General features: G+C 42.7%; 1 protein-coding gene across 1 annotated transcript; it reads right to left on the reverse strand.

The window, feature by feature from the left end:
- Nucleotides 1-2,529: 2,529 nt before the first annotated feature.
- On the reverse strand, nucleotides 2,530-5,826 carry LOC308084847 (ras-related protein Rap-2a). The gene is made up of 2 exons (XM_080427781.1): nucleotides 4,816-5,826; nucleotides 2,530-3,663 (listed from the first exon to the last, which is right to left on the reverse strand). The coding sequence occupies exon 1, from the start codon at nucleotides 5,419-5,421 to the stop codon at nucleotides 4,870-4,872; it is 552 nt and encodes a 183-aa protein (XP_080283907.1). The 5' UTR covers nucleotides 5,422-5,826; the 3' UTR covers nucleotides 2,530-3,663; nucleotides 4,816-4,869.
- Nucleotides 5,827-21,733: the final 15,907 nt, after the last annotated feature.

A 21,733-nucleotide genomic window follows, 5' to 3' on the forward strand; every position in this document is an offset into this window, starting at 1 on the left:
TTACCACGGTTCAAAGTACTGTGAGGTCAAAGGAACTGATAAGGCAGGACAGATTCAAGCTTAATTTATACTTTATCGTATGGCCGTGATTTGTCACGTTTTTTCAGTTGAAAATCTATTGAAAATCACTGTCATAAATTAGCCTTAAGCAACAACTGTGAAATGGTGTATGGTGGCTGAGCTACTTCTCTTTGGCTACAAACCGGGTGTTGGATTGCTGCAGGAATGTGTATGCTGAGTGTCTGCTTGTGTTTAAATGTGCACAATGTACACAATGCAGTTTAAAAGCTGTGCGAGTCAGTGAGAAAGACAGAGAGAGAGGCTAAGCTTGTTCAGTGTTCACCCAGGGTATGACTAACAGGCAGCTAATGGAATGCCCCTGTGTTATGGTAATGTCACTCACGAAAAGAAATGACAGTAACAAACAAACACGCACTAATCAAATTCAATGTATCCTGTTACACAGACGATTATTAAACATGTTCTGTGCAGGTGCTGCACAGAACACACTATATATCTATCTATCTATATCACTTCAGAGCACACACTCCCTAAGACAGATACATAAGAGCACACTACACATCTGCCAAGACACACGCAAAAAAAAAGGAAAACGAAGCCACACACTCAAACACAACAGAGCCTCCAAAATAGCCTGATGACGTGGAGAGAGAAAAGAAGCCTGTAATTCAGCAAGGAGCCTATATAGTGATTAAACCCCATGTAAAAAATGCAAACACACACCACCCACTCGCTCTGGCTCTGTTGCAACATTTCCTCTGTCAGCGCAAATGCTTCCAACAGTAGAAAAAAACGCCTAGAATCACAGATCTGGCATCAGATCTAACCGCATCGAGCAAATCCTAATTACAAATAATACTTAGCGCTATAACCTGCTGCCATACAGTAGACAGCAGCAACTCCATTTACAGTACATAGGAGAAAGTGCACCACCAGCTCCCATACATGGCAGCCAATCTCATGACAGTCTCTCATGATCAGTGACAAATCAAGACCATTAAACTAGAAGATAACTCATTTCCTGTTAGCTGAAAAGTGAAATAATGTGACATTAAAAGTAATTCATTATATGACCGGTGTAATCTAAAGTAATAATCACTGTAATTCAAATATTTACTAATGCATTTACAATATACTGTCTGTCAGTAATTAATAGAACATGGTCCAATTGCCTCACTAAACAGTGCCAACGTTGGGTTGCCATGGCAAGTGGTGCAAAGACAGGAGGAAGTGAAACTTTCAACTTCTCTCTCCACAGGAAGAGGGAAGAAAAAGAGAAAACAGTAACTCAGCAACTTTCGTCTCCGAAAGTTTAAATTCTTCCGATATCAAATCTTTGTGCCACAGACGAAACATTGAAGCTGTGGCATGGTTAGCTAGCTACAGTAACTTAGCTCTCATCCAAATATAGCTTATCTGAAGGGGCCTGAAGAAGAGTTACACCGTAGCTCAGTCTGTACATAATGTTTCCTCACTTAGTTCGTCTCAAGGCAGCAACGTTGGCCTTGAACTCCCACCGCGGGAGCTCATCAAGGGTTTCATATACTTTGTTGCACGCAGTGTCGCACACCGAAATTGGCAGATCGACAAGCTCACAGCACATCACACAACGTGTGGAGCTTGTAGATCGGCAATTTGCAGTATACGACAGTATAAATCCAGCTTAATGGTACCGTCACAGTTGAGGGCAGAGCTGTGCCCTCAACCATCAACCATGCAAGACAGAGACAGTGTCATGCGGTAAACGTTACAGAGGCAGGTGAGTAGCATGTCACTAGCATGCCTCCCCTCTTTTACACACAAACTGAAACAGACTTGCATGTGCATGCACTTTGCTTTCTCACTTTCCCTCGGATATACAGTACTGCCACCACCACTGTCTGAGGCCACCTGTTGGAGAGGCACAATCTGGCATCCATTGTTTAGAACTCTGACATTTCACACACTCTCTCTAGAATGTCACAACACTCCACCCCGTGCAACGCACCCCCTACCCCCCTGTGCCCCACAAGTCACATGGTGCAGTCAGGGCTGGGATACATGACACCATTGCCTGCCTGCTCTGCTAACGGGCCACAGATATACTAATTCATAGAACGACACACAGCTCCACAAGCAGTTTGAGTCTTTGCAGGATGTTTGATGGACAACCCATTTGACCCGTAAGATGCATAACGCAACTAAAACACACATTACCATGACACGTATCCAAGACTTAATTCAAGGTCTAGTTTGTTTATCACACTCTCTCACACACACACACTTGATTTGGGCTGTGTTTAGAAGACTGATCTAATCATGTATGGACGACGAGTGTATTATAATCAAGATGAAAGTCCCCCCACTTTCATCTTATGGAACCTCAAAGATGCTACAGTAATACACAACTTGTCACATTTAAATGACCTTTGACCTAACTGCTGCCATTAAGTGGATGCTTTGCCAAATGGGAAAATGATTGTAGACGAAATCCAGAATATTTACGAGGACAGAAAACACAGCAAGGTCTTTTTCTTTTTTTTAGAAATTCTTTTGTATTAAAAGTCTTGTTCTTAAAACAGACAGACCACTGTTAAAGGTCTGGTCTGAGCTTTATCTTACAATCAGGTTAGATTTGTCAATGGTACATCACATTTCTTGTTAAAAACAACAAAATAAACGGAACAAACATAATTCCTTTGATTTAAGTGGTCTGGAAGATAAACATTTGGTTGTTTTCATCGAGTCTTGACATTCCAGTACCTGTGTATTTCAATATATAAGGTTTGGCCAAACCACGTACAGACATTGCAAAAGGAATAACTTAGTCCTGGAAAAAAAAAAGACCAATTCAAAAACGGAAAGAAAATTGACCACCCCGTTAATAAAAGCCTTTTGTAGCGGTCTTTCGTTCCACCGCCCCTTTGAGATTATCCAAAAGGAACAGTTGGCAAAACTTTTTAGATTGCCATGCAGAAGGGCTCCGGTGGCAACACATGTAGATTGGCACTGAATCTTAATAGATGATTTGTTTTGGAAAAGGCACGTGACACGAAGGCCGTCAGGTCACAGGTGACCATCCCCATGTCACCTCGGTTAAGGTCCTCTCAAACAAAGAGGAGAAAGAGAGGAAAGTGGCACTCTTCAGGTCAACTCCAACCAAAGTTGATTTGTGTCAATGTCTTTGAAAAAACAAACAAAAAACACCCAATAACAACTAAAACATTGTGTTGTGAACTCTGCTCCAAAAAAGGGTTAGAGAGAAAGACGTCCAATAAATCTTTAAACCCAGTCAAAATGTGCAATTACTTAACAAAATATACTCTATCCCTCACGTCTTCTTATACAGAAATATCCATTAATCTGTGTATCAAGTGTTCCTCTCCACGTCTTTGCCTTTTGGAGGTTCTGTTCCAGTTTTGAGTGCAAGTGGACCCGAGAGGAGTTCACATGGGCTGTAGATCTGACACCGCGTTGACATGGAGGGTGGACATTGATCATGCTGCAAAGATAGTCCAACCCAGCAAAATTCCAGAAGAGTGGACCCCTCCCCTCCCTTCTCAGTTGCTGCCCTCCCTTCTCCCGCAGCATTCCTCCCTTCATTTTCCTCCAAGGCCAGGGTGAGACACGAAGAGCTCAACAGCACACATTTCCTGCAACACACTACCACAGAAAACGTACAAGAGGGTTATTAAATGAACACTGCCTATTTACATTTTTGACACATGCAGGGTTAAATGCACATTTAGCCGTTTCAATAGGCAACAGGCTACATAGTCTCAGATTAACTATAACCTTTTCACTGACCCCTGGATGTAGGCCAGTTAGAATTCCCCTTCCCGGTCTTAATTTCATTGTGGAAATGCCATTTGGGCATTTTGTTTTGCGACACTGTTGGGTCAACAGATTCAACAGCTTACTTTCTAAAAAGGAATTTGCTCTCAAGCCGGATTCTCCAACTCTGAAAATGAGTTTGAAACTTCCCCAAGCCCAACGCATCTGCTTAACCAAACAAAAGACTGCAAAGTGCCCGAGGCTGCGAGTTAAAACCAAGGATGTGCTCATGTGAACATGAGTTGGCACTGAACAAAGTGACTTGTGAAAGGGATGGGGGGCTGCTTGGTGGACACTCAATTATAACGTTTTCACTCCAGTACCGGCTACTGTAGAGGAAGACATGTAAGATTTAATTTAGAAAACATTCTCAGAAATGGCCTACTTTGTCAGTGCCGCTATCAAATTATTGTTGACATTATCCTAGCGATGAATACACGACGGTCGTCTGTCATGGATGAACTTCACCCTAGTGTTTGCACTTTCTCCATTTACGGCCCGTGCATCTACATAAACGTTCAGATTTCAAATATAAAGTGCTTACCCCATGGCCACGGATGTTACAATTCTGTTCGGGCCAACAGAAGTACCCGTATCTTCCGTTTTGGTCAATAAAAAGCATTTTTATCAGATCGGAGGCCAATTTCTCATAGTTATAATGTATCAGAGTGCAATACACCTTCCAACCGATAGGCTCGCGTAGTTGAAAGCCTAAGGAGAAAATGGCCACCGATCGGATTAAAATGTCTTTTATTGAACAATACGGAAGATATGGGTACTTCTGTGGGCCCGTGCATAATTGTAACATCCGTGGCCACGGGGTTAAGCACTTTATATTTGAAATCTTAACGTTTATGTAGATGTAAATGGAGAAAATCCAAACACCAGGTTGAAGTTCATCCATGACTGTCATGATATGACGGAACATTATCCAAGCAGGTCAATTAACTCAAATTCAAACAGTTGTGGAGCTCAACTTACCATTGCAAACTTAAAATGAGCAAAGAATCAGAAACTGAATAGTTTCTTCCTCTTTTAAAGAATGACACAAGACGAACAGCACTGGTCGTCGCCGTTTGGTGTCGAGGCATAGTTCATCTGTCGGACTATCTCCGCGAACAGTTCGTCCACCGAGCCCTTATTTTTGGCCGAAGTCTCGATAAACGGGCAGTTCCACTCGTCCGCCAGCGCCTTGCCCTCCCCGGCGGAGACTTCCCTCTCGCCCTCCAGGTCCACCTTGTTCCCGACCAGAACCATCGGCACTCTCTCGTACCGTTTCACGCGGATGATCTGATCCCTCATGGGCTTGATGTCCTGGAAGCTCTGCTGGTTGACCAGGCTGTAGACCAGGATGAAGCCCTGGCCGTTCTTGATGTAGAGGTCCCGCATGGACGCGAACTGCTCCGTGCCCGCCGTGTCCAGGATCTCCAGCACGGAGGGCGAGGAGTCCACCTCGATCTCCTTCCTGTAGAAGTCCTCTATCGTGGGATCGTACTTCTCGATGAAGGAGCCCGTCACGAATTGAACGGTCAGCGCGGATTTGCCGACGCCGCCGGAGCCGAGCACCACCACTTTATATTCCCTCATGGTTCAGAAACAGTTCGGTTCCCCCCTTCCTCTGGCTCTCTCCTCCTTTTGGATCGGGAAAGCAAAGCGCCGCCCGCCCTGCTTGGCTTTCAAACCGTACGCAGAGCCGCCGTCGTGCCGCTGCCCTGCCTTGCAATGGTCTGCTTGGCTGTGTTATGTTTGGGTGCGGGGCGTGGTCCTGCACGATCGGTGGTCGGAGGCGTAGTGTGTGTGTGTGTGTGTGTGTGTGTGTGTGTGTGTGTGTGTGTACGGTGGGTTCGCACCGTGACCCACCGTTAGAAATGTGACATGTTTAAAGTCCCGACGAGACGATCCCCCCTGTTCTTGTGCTAGGAAGGATCACCCGTAGCGCTGACTCTCTTCCTGCCCACACTCACTCTGCACGCAATCTGCGTCCCACGTCACTCCGCTCACAAACATTCGGCTCTTCCGTTTTAAAGGTGCAGTGCGGCTGTTGTCTACTCTGGGACGTAACCAGCGTTGCCAGATTGTGTGAGAGAAACAAGCAACCAGGTCTAGGAAAACAAGCCCAAAAGAAGCTAGCCTGGCGTGGCCAGACTATATCACTGCGTGGATGTGACCAAATCGCAGAGGGCATTTTTGTTTTTGCACTGGCAGATTCGTCTGGTCCCAGGCTAAAAAGAAGCCACATGAGCACTTTAAATCTACGAGAGGTTTGGGCCGCTATGCGGCCCTCACATCTAGGAGCCTACAGCAGCTACAATATAGGCTATATATAGCATTATTACAATTATTGTGGGCATGCACATGGCTACTTATATGTAATGACGAACGCGATGCAACAACAGATGAGCGCAGATTCACCCCTTCTTCCGGGTTGGAAATTTGGTGGGCGCGGCCTATTATGGCCCCAAACGCGTCACAGATGTGACGCGTTTTGCGTCACAGAAGCGCGCAGCCCCATGCGCAAGCACGTGCGCACGCTCGTGAGTCGAGCCCATTGGTCGAAACCGTTTTCGCTCGTTCATGTTGAGGCCCCAGGCCTGCACGCGCCTGCACTACCATGAATGGCCACCATGTCCATTTGGCTTCAATGAAACCACTGGGTTCTGGGGGCTTGCTCCCGACCCGTGGGAGGCAGCAAAGTGCCGTAAAGCAGGCAGCCGTAACTCGACGCATGCGTAGTTTGATATCAGCTGCGTTTTACTCCCGATCTGTGGGAGGCAGCAAAGTGCCGTAAGGCATCCAGTGTGGCGTAAAGTACATGAAGAAGGATAGAATAATTCACTAGTGAGGCAAACTATGGGCCAAATATCGAATACAAATGTATACTGAATAATTAAAAGTATACTATACAAAGGCTCTAGGTGTAACAGAGTGGTTCACTACCTCAGCCTGATGGCTTAAAAGTTTAATATCTCCCCCGAGCGATAGGGCTATCCCTTTAGCTTAGTGGTTAAGATGTCGGCTTTCCACACGGGAGACCCGGGTTCGAATCCCGGGCGTTACAATGGTGCCGTGACCTGGATCGGATTTCCCCGTGGGATGAGGTCAAAAGGGGTGAGTGTAACAGAGTGGTTCACTACCACTCTGTTACTACTAATAAGACGGAAACGATAACAGCCAAACTCCGCCCCTTTGCAGATAACCCGGAAGTCCAACAACTAGGCGTTTGTATTAATAGAGATATATACTGGTACAGGCCCGGCGCTAGCCGACAACGGTGAGGGGGGGCGCGTGCGTAAGTATGGGGGGCGTAATTTTTTTAATTCTTTTTTTTTTACCGACAGCAGCTGAAGTCCTTGTCATGTCTGTCTGTTTATCAGTCCCTCCTGGTACACACAACAACAAAAAAAGGCATGGGTTTCCGAGGCTACAACACCACTGACCTAGCCTGGTTCCAAACCATAGACCCCGCCCATTCTCTACCACTGACCACTTTCTTAACACGCTGACGAAGGCTGGACACCGAAACCTATTAATTAAAAAGTACCAGAAGGTTTGTTTTTTTAACTGCCAGTCTTGACTTAGGGGGCGAGATGGCGAGATGGTGCGTCGCAGTGTTGTGAACTTGTAGATCTGCTAATTTTAAAAAATCCTGTTATGAAATGTGGAATATTTGGAATATTTTTGAAACATTATAACACAAATCTGGTATATGGGGCTCCTTGGCACAAAACCTTTTCAGAGGGGATTATAGAGACGAATACATATTAATTTGGGGGGCCTTGATATGAAAATATTTGAGAACCACTGGTTAAAATAATTTCAAAAAATTGTGAAGCAAGTCCAAATAAGCAACTGCACTTTAAAAACAAGCCCAAAAAAACGCAACCCGCAACTAACCAATATTTACAAGCAACTTCACAGAAAAATAATCCCAAAGTCGCCTATAATAAGCGGACCTGGCAACACTGGATGTAACGGCTAGATTTATACTTGGTAGTACGATGGTGGCGATTAGCGAACGCCGGAAATGGCCAATCTGCAAGCTCATAGTGCGTCGTGGGCTTGTAGATCTGTATTTTCTTTGGCCCGCCACTCGCCGACACGACACCGTCGTACGACGAGGTATACATCGGGCCGCCCGTCACCCATCATCAGCCACACCTTAGTTTTGCAACACTGTCTGTATCACCACTGAGTGAGTACTGAGTGAGTCTGACTCATTCTCAGTGTAACATTACTGTATTTACTGGGAAAGCAGCACATTATCTACTACTAGCCTACAAGAGTTCAGATTCTCACGCAGCACCAATGATGTGTCTAATTTAGGCTATTCATTCATGTAAAACGTGATTCATTGTTTCAGTGTTGACATGTTAACTTGAGACAATTCCACACCAATGTTGTCCTGTTATGCAATGGCTACATATTATGGAACAAGGGCGGGCAGGCCTCCTTATGTTGGCAATGGGGATCAATTTATGTCCCTTTCTTGCCTACAATAAATTATATTGTGTGGTTATAGTCACTACAAAACCATGTCATCATGCAAGTGCTCAGGCAGAGAATTAGGCTAGAGTCTAGACTATACACATGTGACTTATATCAGTCTGCCAAATCGAAACTGCGTTTGGTAATAACATTAAAAAAGCAATCAAACTTACATCAGCACATCATGTGACTGAATCACTGGGAAATTTAGCAGGTCAAACTGTGATCAAAGTAGGCTACAGACAGAGGAGGTCCAGGCAATAATGGCAACCCCCTGGTGAGGTTATTTAAAAACCTCTGTCAGACTGTCTCTAATCAATGTCAACATCATAGGGCAATGATGATTGAACCCAGTGGTGTTAAGTATTTACTCAAGTACTGTACTTAGCCTACCTACAATTTTGGTATTTTTTACTTCAGTGGAGTATTTCCTATTTTCAGTACTTTTACTTCTACTCCACTATATCGCTGAGGCAAATATTGTACCTTTACTCCACTACTACTAACACTTATTTGAAAACTTAAGTTACTATTTTGTAGATTTCGATTATTACTACAAAACATACATTCAGCCCTATATACATTTCGGCCATTTGAAAATAGCTGATCTACAAGCTTCTGAGCTTGTACATCTGCTAATTTCAAAATATTTTAATACATTTGAAAACTTGTGCAATGGGACATTGTGCATAATGAGTACTTTGGTAAAGCACATTTAGCTACCAATACTTTTGTACTTTTACTCATGTAAATTTTGAATTCCGGACTTTTACTTGTGACAGTGTATTTCTACATTGCTGTATTTATACTTTTACTTAAGTAACAAATGTGAGTACTTTTTCCACCACTGATTGAACCTCATTGTGACCTCAGGAGATTGATATGAGGACTATAGACTGGATCAATAGGATTTTAATTTGTCCACAAATCACAAACAGTGACACAGATATGTACACAATCACACCCACATTATTCAGAGCAGTCATGGGAATGATGAATCAGGTCTATGAGTCAGTAATTGTTACTGGGATTGGTGTGAGTGTGAAATCACAGGAAATGCTGCATGGCTCACTATTCTCCCCCCCCCCCTCTCTCTCTCTCTCTCTCTCTCTCTCTCTCTCTCTCTCTCTCTCTCTCTCTCTCTCTCTCTCTCTCTCTCTCTCTCTCTCTCTCTCTCTCTCTCTCTCTCTCTCTCTCTCTCACTCACACACACACACACACACACACACACACACACACACACACACACACACACATACATTCAATTCAATTCAAAAGAGCTTTATTGGCATGAGAAAATGTTTACATTGCCAAAGCAAGTGTCAAAATATAATAAAAACAATTTAAGAAAATGGGGATATACAGTTGGAGGGGGTACAGTACAGCATTGTGTTAAACAGAGCTATGTCACATTGCGTCGTTGTATACATGTTATATAAAGCTTTTTGAAACATAGCAGTAATATTTTGGGACAAAATATCAGCATTTTTCTCAAAATAATTTAAATAGAATACAGAAAAGGCCTCAGATTTAAAATGCGTTTAGAGGTAACAGCTCTGTTTATGTGTGCAGTAGGTCTAGACTAGAGGCCCACTCGGTACAGAAAGTGCAGGAAACTCAATGGTTAGTAGTCCTTAGGGTGGTTGTATTGCATTGGCTAACCTTCTTTTATCACAACAGTTCACAAATCTTGCTGCTGTGTTCGCACATTGTTGTATTTCTCCCAGTGGGTATGGGAATTTTCTCTCTCTCTCACACACACACACACACACACACACACACACACACACACACACACACACACACACACACACACACACACACACACACACACACACACACACACACACACACACACACACACACACACACACACACAGATCATGGCTGAAACTTGTGGTTTTGAATATCAAGTAGTCAATCTTGAGTGTTCTGTGAACTAGCCCCTCCCCAAAACTGATTAAGAGGCTGATTAATAGTCCTGGACCTTTTGAAGACAATCACTCCTTTGCCCCTTGGGGAGTGAAAGTAATCTGACAGTAGAGCCCTGTGATGTGGATTTGTCACACAACCATGAGAGTGATCGTCTTGGATCCAGTGTCCAATTACTACTCACACTCTGCAGTGGTGGAAAGTAACTAAGTACATTTACTTAAGTACTGTACTTAAGTACAATTTTGAGACATTTGTACTTTACTTGAGTATTTCCAATTTCCAATACTTTTACTTCTACTCCACTACATCTCAGAGGCAAATATTGTACTTTTACTCCACTACATTTACTGGAAAACTTTAGTTGCTAGTTACTTTTCAGATATAAATTATCATATAATGAAACATACATTAACCACTTTAAACCTATTTTATACCTATACTGTAGGCTATTTGAAAATAGCCGATCTACAAGCTCGTTGTGAGCTTGTAGATCTGCTATTTTCAAATATTTAGTACTTTTACTTTTGGTACTTTAAGTACATTTTGATGCCAATACTTTTGTACTTTTACTCAAGTAATTGTTTTATTCTGGACTTTTACTTGTAACAGAGTATTTCTATATTGCAGTATTGGTACTTTTACTTAAGTAAAGAATTTGAGTACTTTTTCCACCACTGCCAGTGTCCAATTACTACTCACACTCTGTAGCATTAAACGTTTGTGAAAGAGTTGTCTGGCGTGACTGACTACCAGCTTATTGGTGTTCCTGTTCTTCAAAATATTGGAATTGTGTTGTTGGCCTTGAAAAATCTATATTATACGACCTCTAACAAACACACATACATGCCCATCCAGTATGTAGGCAGCATACAACTTCAGCAAGATACTCTTGCTGAATGTTCTTTCATAAGAAATGTACAATTTTCAGTTGTCTCTCTTATAATAAAACTTTTTATTCTTCTTTTTAACCACATTTTCTACTCTTTCTTGTGGTAAGAACACATCATGTTCTTTTTACGCTTTTGAGGCACAAAGGGCCTTGGTACAAATTTCCCATCCTAATAGCACTACCAACCTATAAATCCTTTACCATCTTTCATATCCTCTAATTGAAATGACCCCTAACGTGCCCCTCTTGTCATCCAATCATTGTAAATAAGATACACAGCAACACAATAGCATAATATGCTATTCTGTCTGTGATGGGTGTCAGGTCTTTACACCCAGCCCTCTTTAGACTGATGATGAACTAATTAAAATGTCTGAGATTGCCAAGCTAATTAGTGACACAGATCAGTCCCCTCTTGGGACCCTGTGCTAGCCAAAGCAACTATTAGGTTCTTATTTTTATTATAAGGTGTAAATTGAAAAATCATGATACTATTACTCACAACATTATTTGGATTTAAAAAGCCTATGAATGGATGACCTTGAATTACTTACTTAGTTTTTTCACAATTTGTACCGTTATACTTATCTATTCAGGCAATGTGTGTATGTTGTGATTCATGCATAATTCATTAGGGGGAACAAGGCCATTTATCATTTCAGTAGAAAGCATAATGAAAATATATTACTCTCCAGGGCCATCTTGTGGTTATTATTAACAACTGCAGAGCTGCGCCCTACTAATGCATTGTGACCACAATCCATGTAGCAGTTAATTGTTCCACCCTAAGCTAAGCTTTCTGTACAGTTAGATTATATGAATTGCGAAACCACTAGCACACCTTTTCTTACTGAAGAGCATTACTTTCTTTATCTCTTTTCTTGATGCCATATTTACAAGCATTTTGCCTCACTTTTAACATAGCAAAAAAATATTCTTACACCTCCTATTTTACTACTGCATTTATCTGACACATGTTGTTGCCTGAAACACTGATTTGCGTGAAATTAAACTCTGGATGTGGTATGATTTGCGTGTAGTTACAAAATGCAAAGCCAAGGCTATTTCTTTAGTGTCCAGCAGAGGACAGCACAATTGCATCAAACTCACAGATTAAAAACAAAAAAGAAAAACCATGTGGGAGTTTCAAAAGGTTGTTCACATTTGCTGTTGAGTCACAGGTGCTTATAGGCTACTTCAGACAGAAGCATGGTTTCAATTCTAATAGTCTATGTATGTGGCCACTTGCATAGCAGCTATAAGCTACCGTATTTTACAATAATGAAAAGGCAATGCAAGATAATTATTGTACTAAAGTTCTGGGAACATTCTGGAAATATACAGTAGATTTGTGATTTGTGTTAGCATGGGTTTTTGAAAACATAATGGAACTCACTTTCATTTTTCAACATTATGAAAATGGCTCCAACAGTCATGGCATTTTACAAAAAAACAACGAGGAGAGGATTCTCTGTTAATAGTTTGATGAGTGAGAAAGTTGTATTGTTCAAGCCCTCGAAAGACTGAAAACAAACATCTTCTGTTTTGGCCGAAAGTCATGTTCACTCATGATCTACAGACTCTGAGTTCGTAGATCTTCGAAGTTTTCGGCACTCGACACGTTGTACAATGAAGTGTGAATCAATCAGGCTGAACTGAACAGTGTGTCGAGTATTGGCTTGAAACTCCTCAATTGAACTGATACAAGTGAATAACAGAACAGAGAGAATACATGATGGAGGAGGAAATGACAGCTGAAAAACTGAAAAAAATGTCAGAGAGAGGGATGACACATGACACATAGAGAGAGAGAGAGAGAGAGAGAGAGAGAGAGAGAGAGAGAGAGAGAACAGACACAGACTCTTTCATCCAGCCCACAACACAAGCCTTTCATGGGTGGAATTTGGCCATCATTAATAATACATAAAGTTCAGTCTAGTCCACCCCAGCAGACCGTTAGACTGTCAGGGGTTAAAGTTTAGGGTTGAGAATTCACAGCAACCATCATGGAGAGAGCTGACCGACGTGTTCACTTCCTCACTGATAGGGGAAGCATGCATGATATTATGAAACTTGCTTTGAGGAAGGCAACGGTAGCTTTGCAAAGCCCTCAGGCAAAATGTGAATCTTCTTGTCATTCTTCAACAGATGTCATTTTGAGGAATGTGAGGTCATTGGTTCAATGTTAAAGGCAGCACTGCAGCAGAAAACATACAACCCAGCAGCAATCTAATTACTGTTGCTGCCCAACACAATGGCAGCAATTCACACAGTTTGAAATGGGGAATGTGTGAGTGTCTGTGTGTCTATGCATGTGTGTGTGTGTGTGTGTGTGTGTGTGTGTGTGTGTGTGTGTGTGTGTGTGTGTGTGTGCTCGCGCGGGCGTGTCGCGCGCATATGTGTTTTCACATGCACAGGAACGCATGCCCACGCACGCCTGGGTGCACATGCATGCTTGTGTGCATACATACAGATCCTACAGTACCTGTGTGAGCAGCTGAAAGTGACCTAAATATTGACGTTATTTTACACTACTTTATCACTGCAGGAATATCAGAGGAATGAATCACCATGCTGGGTCTTGGTGCTTGATATGTTAGTATGCATGCTCGCCCGCCCACACACACATACTGTATTGGTAGGTGGTATCGAGTCCACCACTATAATAACCGTTTACTTCTAAAGAGTTTTCGGGAAGCATTTAGATCCACCTTCTGCATGCAAAGCTTCCGAGTCCAGCCTCAATGCAAACCTCTCGCTCTCTCTGTGACCCCGGTCACTGACTGACAGAGTGTTAATCCTCTGTTGAAGACTGGATCAATTGTGAGGTCTTTGGTAGGTTTATTAGACTGCGAATTCACGCGATCCTGTGATTGAAGGAGCAGGTAATTTAGAACCGCTCTCACCAGACAACGCTGACTAGACAAGGCGAAGGCCTGCTCTCTGAACCATACCCATGACCATGCAATCACCACCACCACAGGGACTTGGCTAAGTTTAGCTCGGAATTCAGGACAAAAGGATCAGCTTACAGATACTGTACACACATGCATGCACGCACGCACACATGCATGACCATGCATGTGCGTGCAAGCGAGCGTGTGCATGTGCACACACGCACACACACACACACACACACACACACACACACACACACACACACACACACACACACACACACACACACACACACACACACACACACACACACACACACACACACACACACACACACACACACACACACACACACACACACACAGACCTCCACATGAGACGGTTAATTTCAAAGTACATCAAAGGAATTGGATACCCTGTAAAAAAAAAAAGTCATAACATACCATTGTGCTGTGAGTCACTAGAGGCCTTTTGGCCGTGTGAACGGTCAGGTAATAATATCCACTCTCAAACAACTGAACATAACAATACACAAATTCAAAACATCTAGGACAACGCCAGCCTTTGTATCACTAATGGATGCTGTGAAAGATGCATTAAAAAGCAGTATGGCAATTTCCCAACAGTCAACACATGCCATTCTGTCCATTTTATTTCTTCTGTATGGATGTTCGCAGAGTTTTCATAATGTCAAGGTCAGCAAACGTTATGAAATTCATTTCCTCTTTATATCTCATTCACAACCACATCCCACATCCCTTCCTGGCTGTTTATTCACCATATCCCCATTTCAATTCCTTATCCTTATCACGGCTCACTGAGAGAGACAAGACTTTGAAGTCAGATTTATAGTTATGTAGTTTCATGCATTGCGCAACTAAAATAGCAGATCTACAAGTTCACAGCTATTTTCGGTGCATGACACAGCCACGCCTCTCCAGACAAGATATTACAGACACTTGGACTACTGTGTGTGTGTGTGTGCGCGTGTGTGTGCGTGCGTGCGTGTGTGCGTGCGTGTGTGTGTGTGTGAGTGCGTGCATGCATGTGCGTGCATGTTGCATTCCTTCACCTCACCTAACCTGGGTCATTAATCGTTCACAGACACTTGGTAGCCACTATACACTCTCATGCTTCTTAGGACACACACACACAGGCACGCACGCACACACACGCACACGCACACGCACGCACACACACACACACACACGCACACGCACACGCACACGCACACGCACACGCACACGCACACGCACACGCACACACAGACACACACAGAAGTGCCAGGATTAACAGGGTCAGGCAGTAGAGCACAGAGGTCTAATAGAATCTAAACAAGGCTGAAGGAGAGGAGAGGCAAGAGAGAGAGAGAGAGAGAGAGAGAGAGAGAGAGAGAGAGAGAGAGAGAGAGAGAGAGAGAGAGAGAGAGAGAGAGAATACTCACTGGAGGCCAGTGAAGAGGAGAGAGTCTTGGTGCATTGAGAAAGGTCAGATAAATAAAAGGTGAAGTTGGCAAAGTAAGTAGATGATCTGTGTGTCTCTCTTAATGTCTGCATACCCCCACTATCTCTGTGTGTGTGTGTGTGTGTGTGTGTGTGTGTGTGTGTGTGTGTGTGTGTGTGTGTGTGTGTGTGTGTGTGTGTGTATGTGTGTATGTGTGTGTGTGTGTGTGTGTGTGTGTGTGTGCGTGTGTGCGTGTGCGTGCGTGCGTGCTTGCGTGTGTGTGTGTGTGTGTTTTAATGCAGTGATTTAGTGTCGAAAATGTTTAATCAGCTCATTTCCAGCTTGCAGAATGCTGCCCAAAACTGACCATCTCATTCTGCTAATGGATAACGAATGTGTGCACATCTGTGCGTGCGCGCGCCTGTGTGCGTGTGTGTAGGCATGCATGCGTGCGTGTAAAGTGAAAAAGGAGGTCATATTCTTCCACGAGACAGTAATAAAACAAATCAGCTGAGGTGTGAGTGACTTCAATTCAAAACACATGTGGTGTAACAATACATTCCTACAGTATGTGGGTGAAATCCCTCCTACTACCATTTCCCATTGCATTCAATGTCTCATCCCCTGATGCAGCATAGAGCTTTACCTTGGACCTGATTCAATCTTAGCCAGATGTAATACTGACAGTGAAGTGAAAGGGATTTGCCATTCTTGACATTTAACATTATTTTGATCAACTATTTTTTATCTTTCTCTGATACACATGGAGTCACCAGCTACTTCTTTTCACCTGACAGTGAGACTTTTCACCAGGAGGGTGTAACATGTGCAGACGAACACGCTATTCCTCTCAGTTCTGCTCCCTGCTGAATTGAAGGAGTCGCTAGTACAGCAACAGAGATCGCCCTTCCCTGCCGGCTCTTGGCTTCCCACCCGCGAACAAGGCCAATTGTGCTTGATAGAGCACCAGGCCAAGCCAGAGGCATCATGGGGGGAATCAAACTCCTGTAACCGCGGTACTGGGTGGGAACTTTACCCAGACGCACCCGTGGGATGTTCTCGAGTGGGCACAGACCTGAGCTGGGAGTGCCGTGGTAAAGGATCTGAACACTAGAATGAGTCACCTGTGTTGCATTCAGGGTTTACCTCAGTGTAATGAGGCAGGATAAATGCCTCCCACCAGGTTTATTTAGGACACTGCTTTATCTGTGGTGCCCATGGATCATTAACACTGAGCCGAAAGCACAAAACTGAAAAATTAAAGCCTACTTACTGTAGCCTCTCTCTGCACCAAAACACACATGCTCACATGTGCATGTACATACACACTCACATGGGTATAACAATGATCCCTACAATTTGATTAATAATGACTTTCAACTGTACTTTCTTATGACTACATGACACATTGTTTAACCCATAGCCTTGCACTTGCCGCTAGCATATCCACATACAGTACACATATATGCAAACAAAGTGTGTCTGTCCAGCAGAGTGACTAATAAATCACTTGACTCATAGTGTAGTGTAATAGGTTCTATATACTCTATCAGTGCTATCTGAAGATTCATCAGCACAATGCATTTTGTATGCTGCCTGCATTGCAGCACAGCCCAAAGGTATTGGCACTAATGGCTTAGCAATCCACACATGAGTAAAACACTCTAAGTGGGTAATTGCATTCTTCATGGTGAATCAATTTAAAGCGTCAATGTTTACCACTGCAAGTGTGGTTCATATATATTTTGCCACTTTTAACCACTATTTTACCACAATCGTTTTCTAAATTATTTTTGAAATCTTCCGCTCCACAAACTCACAACAAATCACAGATAGCAGATCTGCTATTGTTTGAAAATAAATTCACGTTTGTCTATGACAGTGGTTCTCAACCTTTTCAGGCCGTGCCCCCCCAAAATAATCATATTTGATTTGATTACTTTTGATGCAGTATTGGTCTTTTTCTTTTCTTTCTTCATTATTTATTTGTAGGTATTAAAAAGGTCTTAAAAGTCCTTAAATTGTCACTTTACTGTCATCTGGGTAGCCTACCCCCCCAAAATCATGTGGGGACCCACCTGGGAGTCCCGACCCACAGGTTGAGAACCACTGGCCTATGACACGCCACAGTTGGGATATGGGTTTAAAGTGGTTACTACTTGGATTGCCAACACTCTTCCCAATGGTACTCATGAGAGGTACGAACAAGAGAACATGGAGTGAAGGCTAAAACTATTACGGTATGGAGATGTATTATTGATCTCATTATAGAACTCTGTACAGTTCTTACAGTAAGTAATATAGAGTATTTAGTACTTAGTGTATAGTCTATCCATGTGCTTTGTAATATATTTTATCATAGCCGCAACACAGTAACTGTTCCAGGACATCTACATGGTAGCCTGGAATCCAGACTGATTTCTACGTTCCGCGTTTTTTTCCGGCATTGGATCATTTCCATTAAAACAAAGTTGCACAAAAAAACAAACATATGCCAGTACAAATTCTCTTTGGATAATTGGAAAACATCACAACCAAGATAAGCCAGTTGAACAATGACAAATACTGTAAGTCAATGTTCTTTTTCTACAGGGATTGTTAATTGTTGTAAAGTGTTTTGCTTTGGAAGATTAGTTGTGCCACTAATTAGCAGGAGAAATAAGCTGAGGACATTAGCGCGATGTGGCCGACCCAGGGGAAGAGAGGGGATGCACATTTGTATTCTCCTTCCTCCTCACTGCTCTCTACAAACACCAACATGTTTGCTATCATAATGGTATCTGCTCCCCACACATCCTCTTCCCATCTCCCTCCACTGCATCAGGGACACTCCTCTGTATTAAACATTGGCTCATTTAGGCAGCCCTTATCTCTTTGATATCAGAAAAGCCTGCACTCCATCTCATTACAATGTAATGCTCTCACCAACCAAACCCCACTAATCCCTTTGTAGAATTACTTCGTTTGGTAGTATTAGAAGGAAAATAGCATAGCAGATGAAACATGAAAGTCTAAATTATAGTTGTCCAGAATGTCCACAAATGCTAAGTATCTAAATAGAATGCATTATCAAAGATGCTAGTTTGGATGTTTTCCTAGTTACTATGTAGCCTAGCTCTTAAATTATTTATTTGCTATCTATTTACTTGACCATTTACCCTGTTGTTTGTTGACTAGGTTTCATCACTTACTCTGGACAAGCTAAATGGCAAAATTGTAAATTGTTTGACCTTTTGCTGTCCCCACTCCCCATGCTGCTATGAGGAAGAAACCACAAACAGTGCATGTTAGACCTAACAATCAAATGACGTCAACGCTTGCTGACCATCGAGCACTGTGATTCTCATCTCACCTTCATCAAAGTTCAACCTCTTTGTCCTGGAAGGCAGCCTGACCTCATATTGGTGACCTGTGCAGCTATACTGGCCAATGATTCACGTTAATCAATAATGTCGTTGAGGAGCAGCACAAAAAAGAAGACGATAAGGTGGGAGTCGCTGGAGTAATATCGATCAAAAACCTTGCGACAGCCAAAATAAAACAATCTCTCTTCTCTCTCATACACCCCCTGTCACTGCCACTGTCCCTAGTCTAGCCTCTAGCCATGCCTATAGCTGATATATGACAGAGGTAGCTTCGATCCTCTCAGCCCAGTGTTGTTGCTCTTGGCAGTCAACCCAAAGAAGCCTGATTACACTATTATCAACCTGGCATCACTTTTCCAGAATCCAACATAGGCCAACATAGGGGCTAGAAGAGCTACTGTAAATAATAATACAAAAATCACTGGGTTATTGTGTAAAAAAAATACATATTTAGCCACCTGCCCGAATGCCCCCGCCCACTGTAAAGAATATTGCGAAAATTGTTAAAACTATAGAAAGCAGTAAATGAAAAAAAAATAACACTCATCTTTTATTTACTTTAATTACAAGCTAAAACATAAACCTTGGTTGTAAAAAAAAACAAAATTGTCCTTTAAGGCTTTCCTTGGCCTAAACAGTACCAAAAAAGTACATGAAGGTCCTCCATATTGTTTTTACATATGCATACAGCTATCAGATCAAGACAAATGTATGAATCTTGTCTGTCTGACAACTTGATGAAGGTTTAGTAATTTATTAGGTGGCAATATAGATCAACATCATAATGGTTCTATTATATGGGCTTACCCCTGAGACACTCATCAGTCAAAGGCTCACAGGTCATAAAAAAACAAGTTCAATGGCTAAGAAATCTATGCCCTGAGTTGTCATTAATATTGACGTGTAGTGAGTTGCTGCAGCTGCCATTCTTTCCAGTTAGCAGCGTTGCTTTGAACAGTAGCTGATGATGCACAATAGGCTTCATGTAGTCACTCACACAACATGATGGATGGGTAGCTATGTGTCTTGTCAAGTGTAAAGAGTCTTTCCTGCAGCCAACGTATAGGAGCAATTCACCTATTTTCAACCTTATCTTCATACCTTATCTTATAATTGGTCCTCATTAATGCTCATTATAAGATGGTACAATTTCTGTCTACCCACTCTGTGTCTCAGAGGTGGGTTGTGGACAGTTCAGAAACCTGCATATCAATGATATCATCGGTAGGCAGGTGTAATTTCAAACAAGATTTCAAACTTTTAAATATGTTTTTATTGATGTAAGAACAATGGCTTCGATTTCTATTTCTATTAGCTTGGAATCACCATTGACATGCCATTGCAGGCATCAGAACTGTCCACAGCCCACCTCTGATACACAGAGTGAATAAACACAAATGGTACCCTCTTTAAACCAATTATATGAAAGTGGAAAAATAAAGTGTGAAACAGTATGAAAGAAACTGTGACGCACGTTTGATACTATACACAGGAATGTGACAATACGTTTGACCTCAAACTATGTTAAAAGCAAGAGTAAAAAGGTGGGTCTTCAGTTTGGATTTAATTATAAGGACAGCGATTACAAATGGGGAGTATTATTGTATCTCTGGTGCTAACAATGCAAAATCTCCCTCCTTGACATCGAGCTTAGAGGAGTAGGCTATATTAGTTTTACTTTGACTGAAACATATGACCAACAGTAAAAGGGTGACATTGCACAAATTGCATGCTTTTGTCATTGAGCTCCAGACCTGTCAAATTATTATTATTATTCTATAAAGTTTGACATCCCCACTGTCACGGGGCAACCCATGCCCAATTTACACATCTGACTCACTGCTTTCCAAGTTATGCAAGGACTAAACTAGTGTATTGAAACTGTATATGCACTGATTGCTTGCGAGTTGTCTCTCCTGCACTGCTGGTGGCAATTCCCTTGATGAGGAAGGTGCCACGTGCTGTGGAGGAGAGGGGTGTTCCTGTTTTAGGAGTAGTGTGTTTATTGTCTCCGCCAGGCCGAAAGGCATGGCGAGAGAGTATGTTTTACCCCCTGTCCGTCCGTACGTCCGTCCGTCCGCTTGTCCGTCCGTCCTGTCCGTCCGTTAGCAGCTAATCTCTGGCACCGTTGGCCCGGCCGCTGCGAAACTGTGCACGGCTGCACCACACTCCCTGGATGCCAATTCAGAACCTCTGGCCCCAATTTTTCAGATTGACCAGTTATAGTGCCACCAGGAGGCCGAGTTGTGCAAAACACATTTATTGATACTACTCCAACAGATTTTGTCCAAACATCACACAAATTGGTACACAGTATCTCTATAGTCATGTGATCAACACAGATTTATCCGATTTCCCATATTCCATCCTGATTGCCTAAGATTGGCATCCAAAGTTTGCAGGATTGGTCCGTTTTGAACAATGCCTCAAATCATGAACGCAACTTGCGATTTCCGTGAAATTTCACACGCACATTTCTATTAGGCCGAGGAAGAAATGCCACCCTTTTCACATTGGCCTGTTATAGCGCCACCAGCAGGTCTAATCATTCAAAACACATTTTTGGAACAAAATGCCTCAAATCATGAATGTTGTGTCCGATTGCAGTGAAAAGCCCTTCAACAAATGGCACCCTTTTCACATTGGCCTATTATAGCGCCACCAGGAGGCCACAATAACGTACCTGACCTGGCGGAGACCTGTGCTCCGAGGAGCACTTTTTCTAGTTTAAACTGTCATTGAGTCTTCACCCCAAGTTATATTTGTTTAATTTTAATGCATCGTTAGGAATGTTTGGGTTACTTTTATACTGTGTATTTGGAATTGTTGCTAATTGGTTCTGTGTCCTGTGATAGGATCCACTCCCTATTTAAGGAAGGGTAGT

The sequence above is a fragment of the Gymnoscopelus braueri genome (genome assembly GCF_963280865.1).
Source record: "Gymnoscopelus braueri genome assembly, chromosome: 5".
NCBI classification, from domain to species: domain Eukaryota; kingdom Metazoa; phylum Chordata; class Actinopteri; order Myctophiformes; family Myctophidae; genus Gymnoscopelus; species Gymnoscopelus braueri.

Excerpts from the sequence above, each read along its gene's own strand:
- LOC308084847 (XM_080427781.1), bottom strand. The coding sequence starts at position 5,421 with ATGAGGGAATATAAAGTGGTGGTGCTCGGCTCCGGCGGCGTCGGCAAA.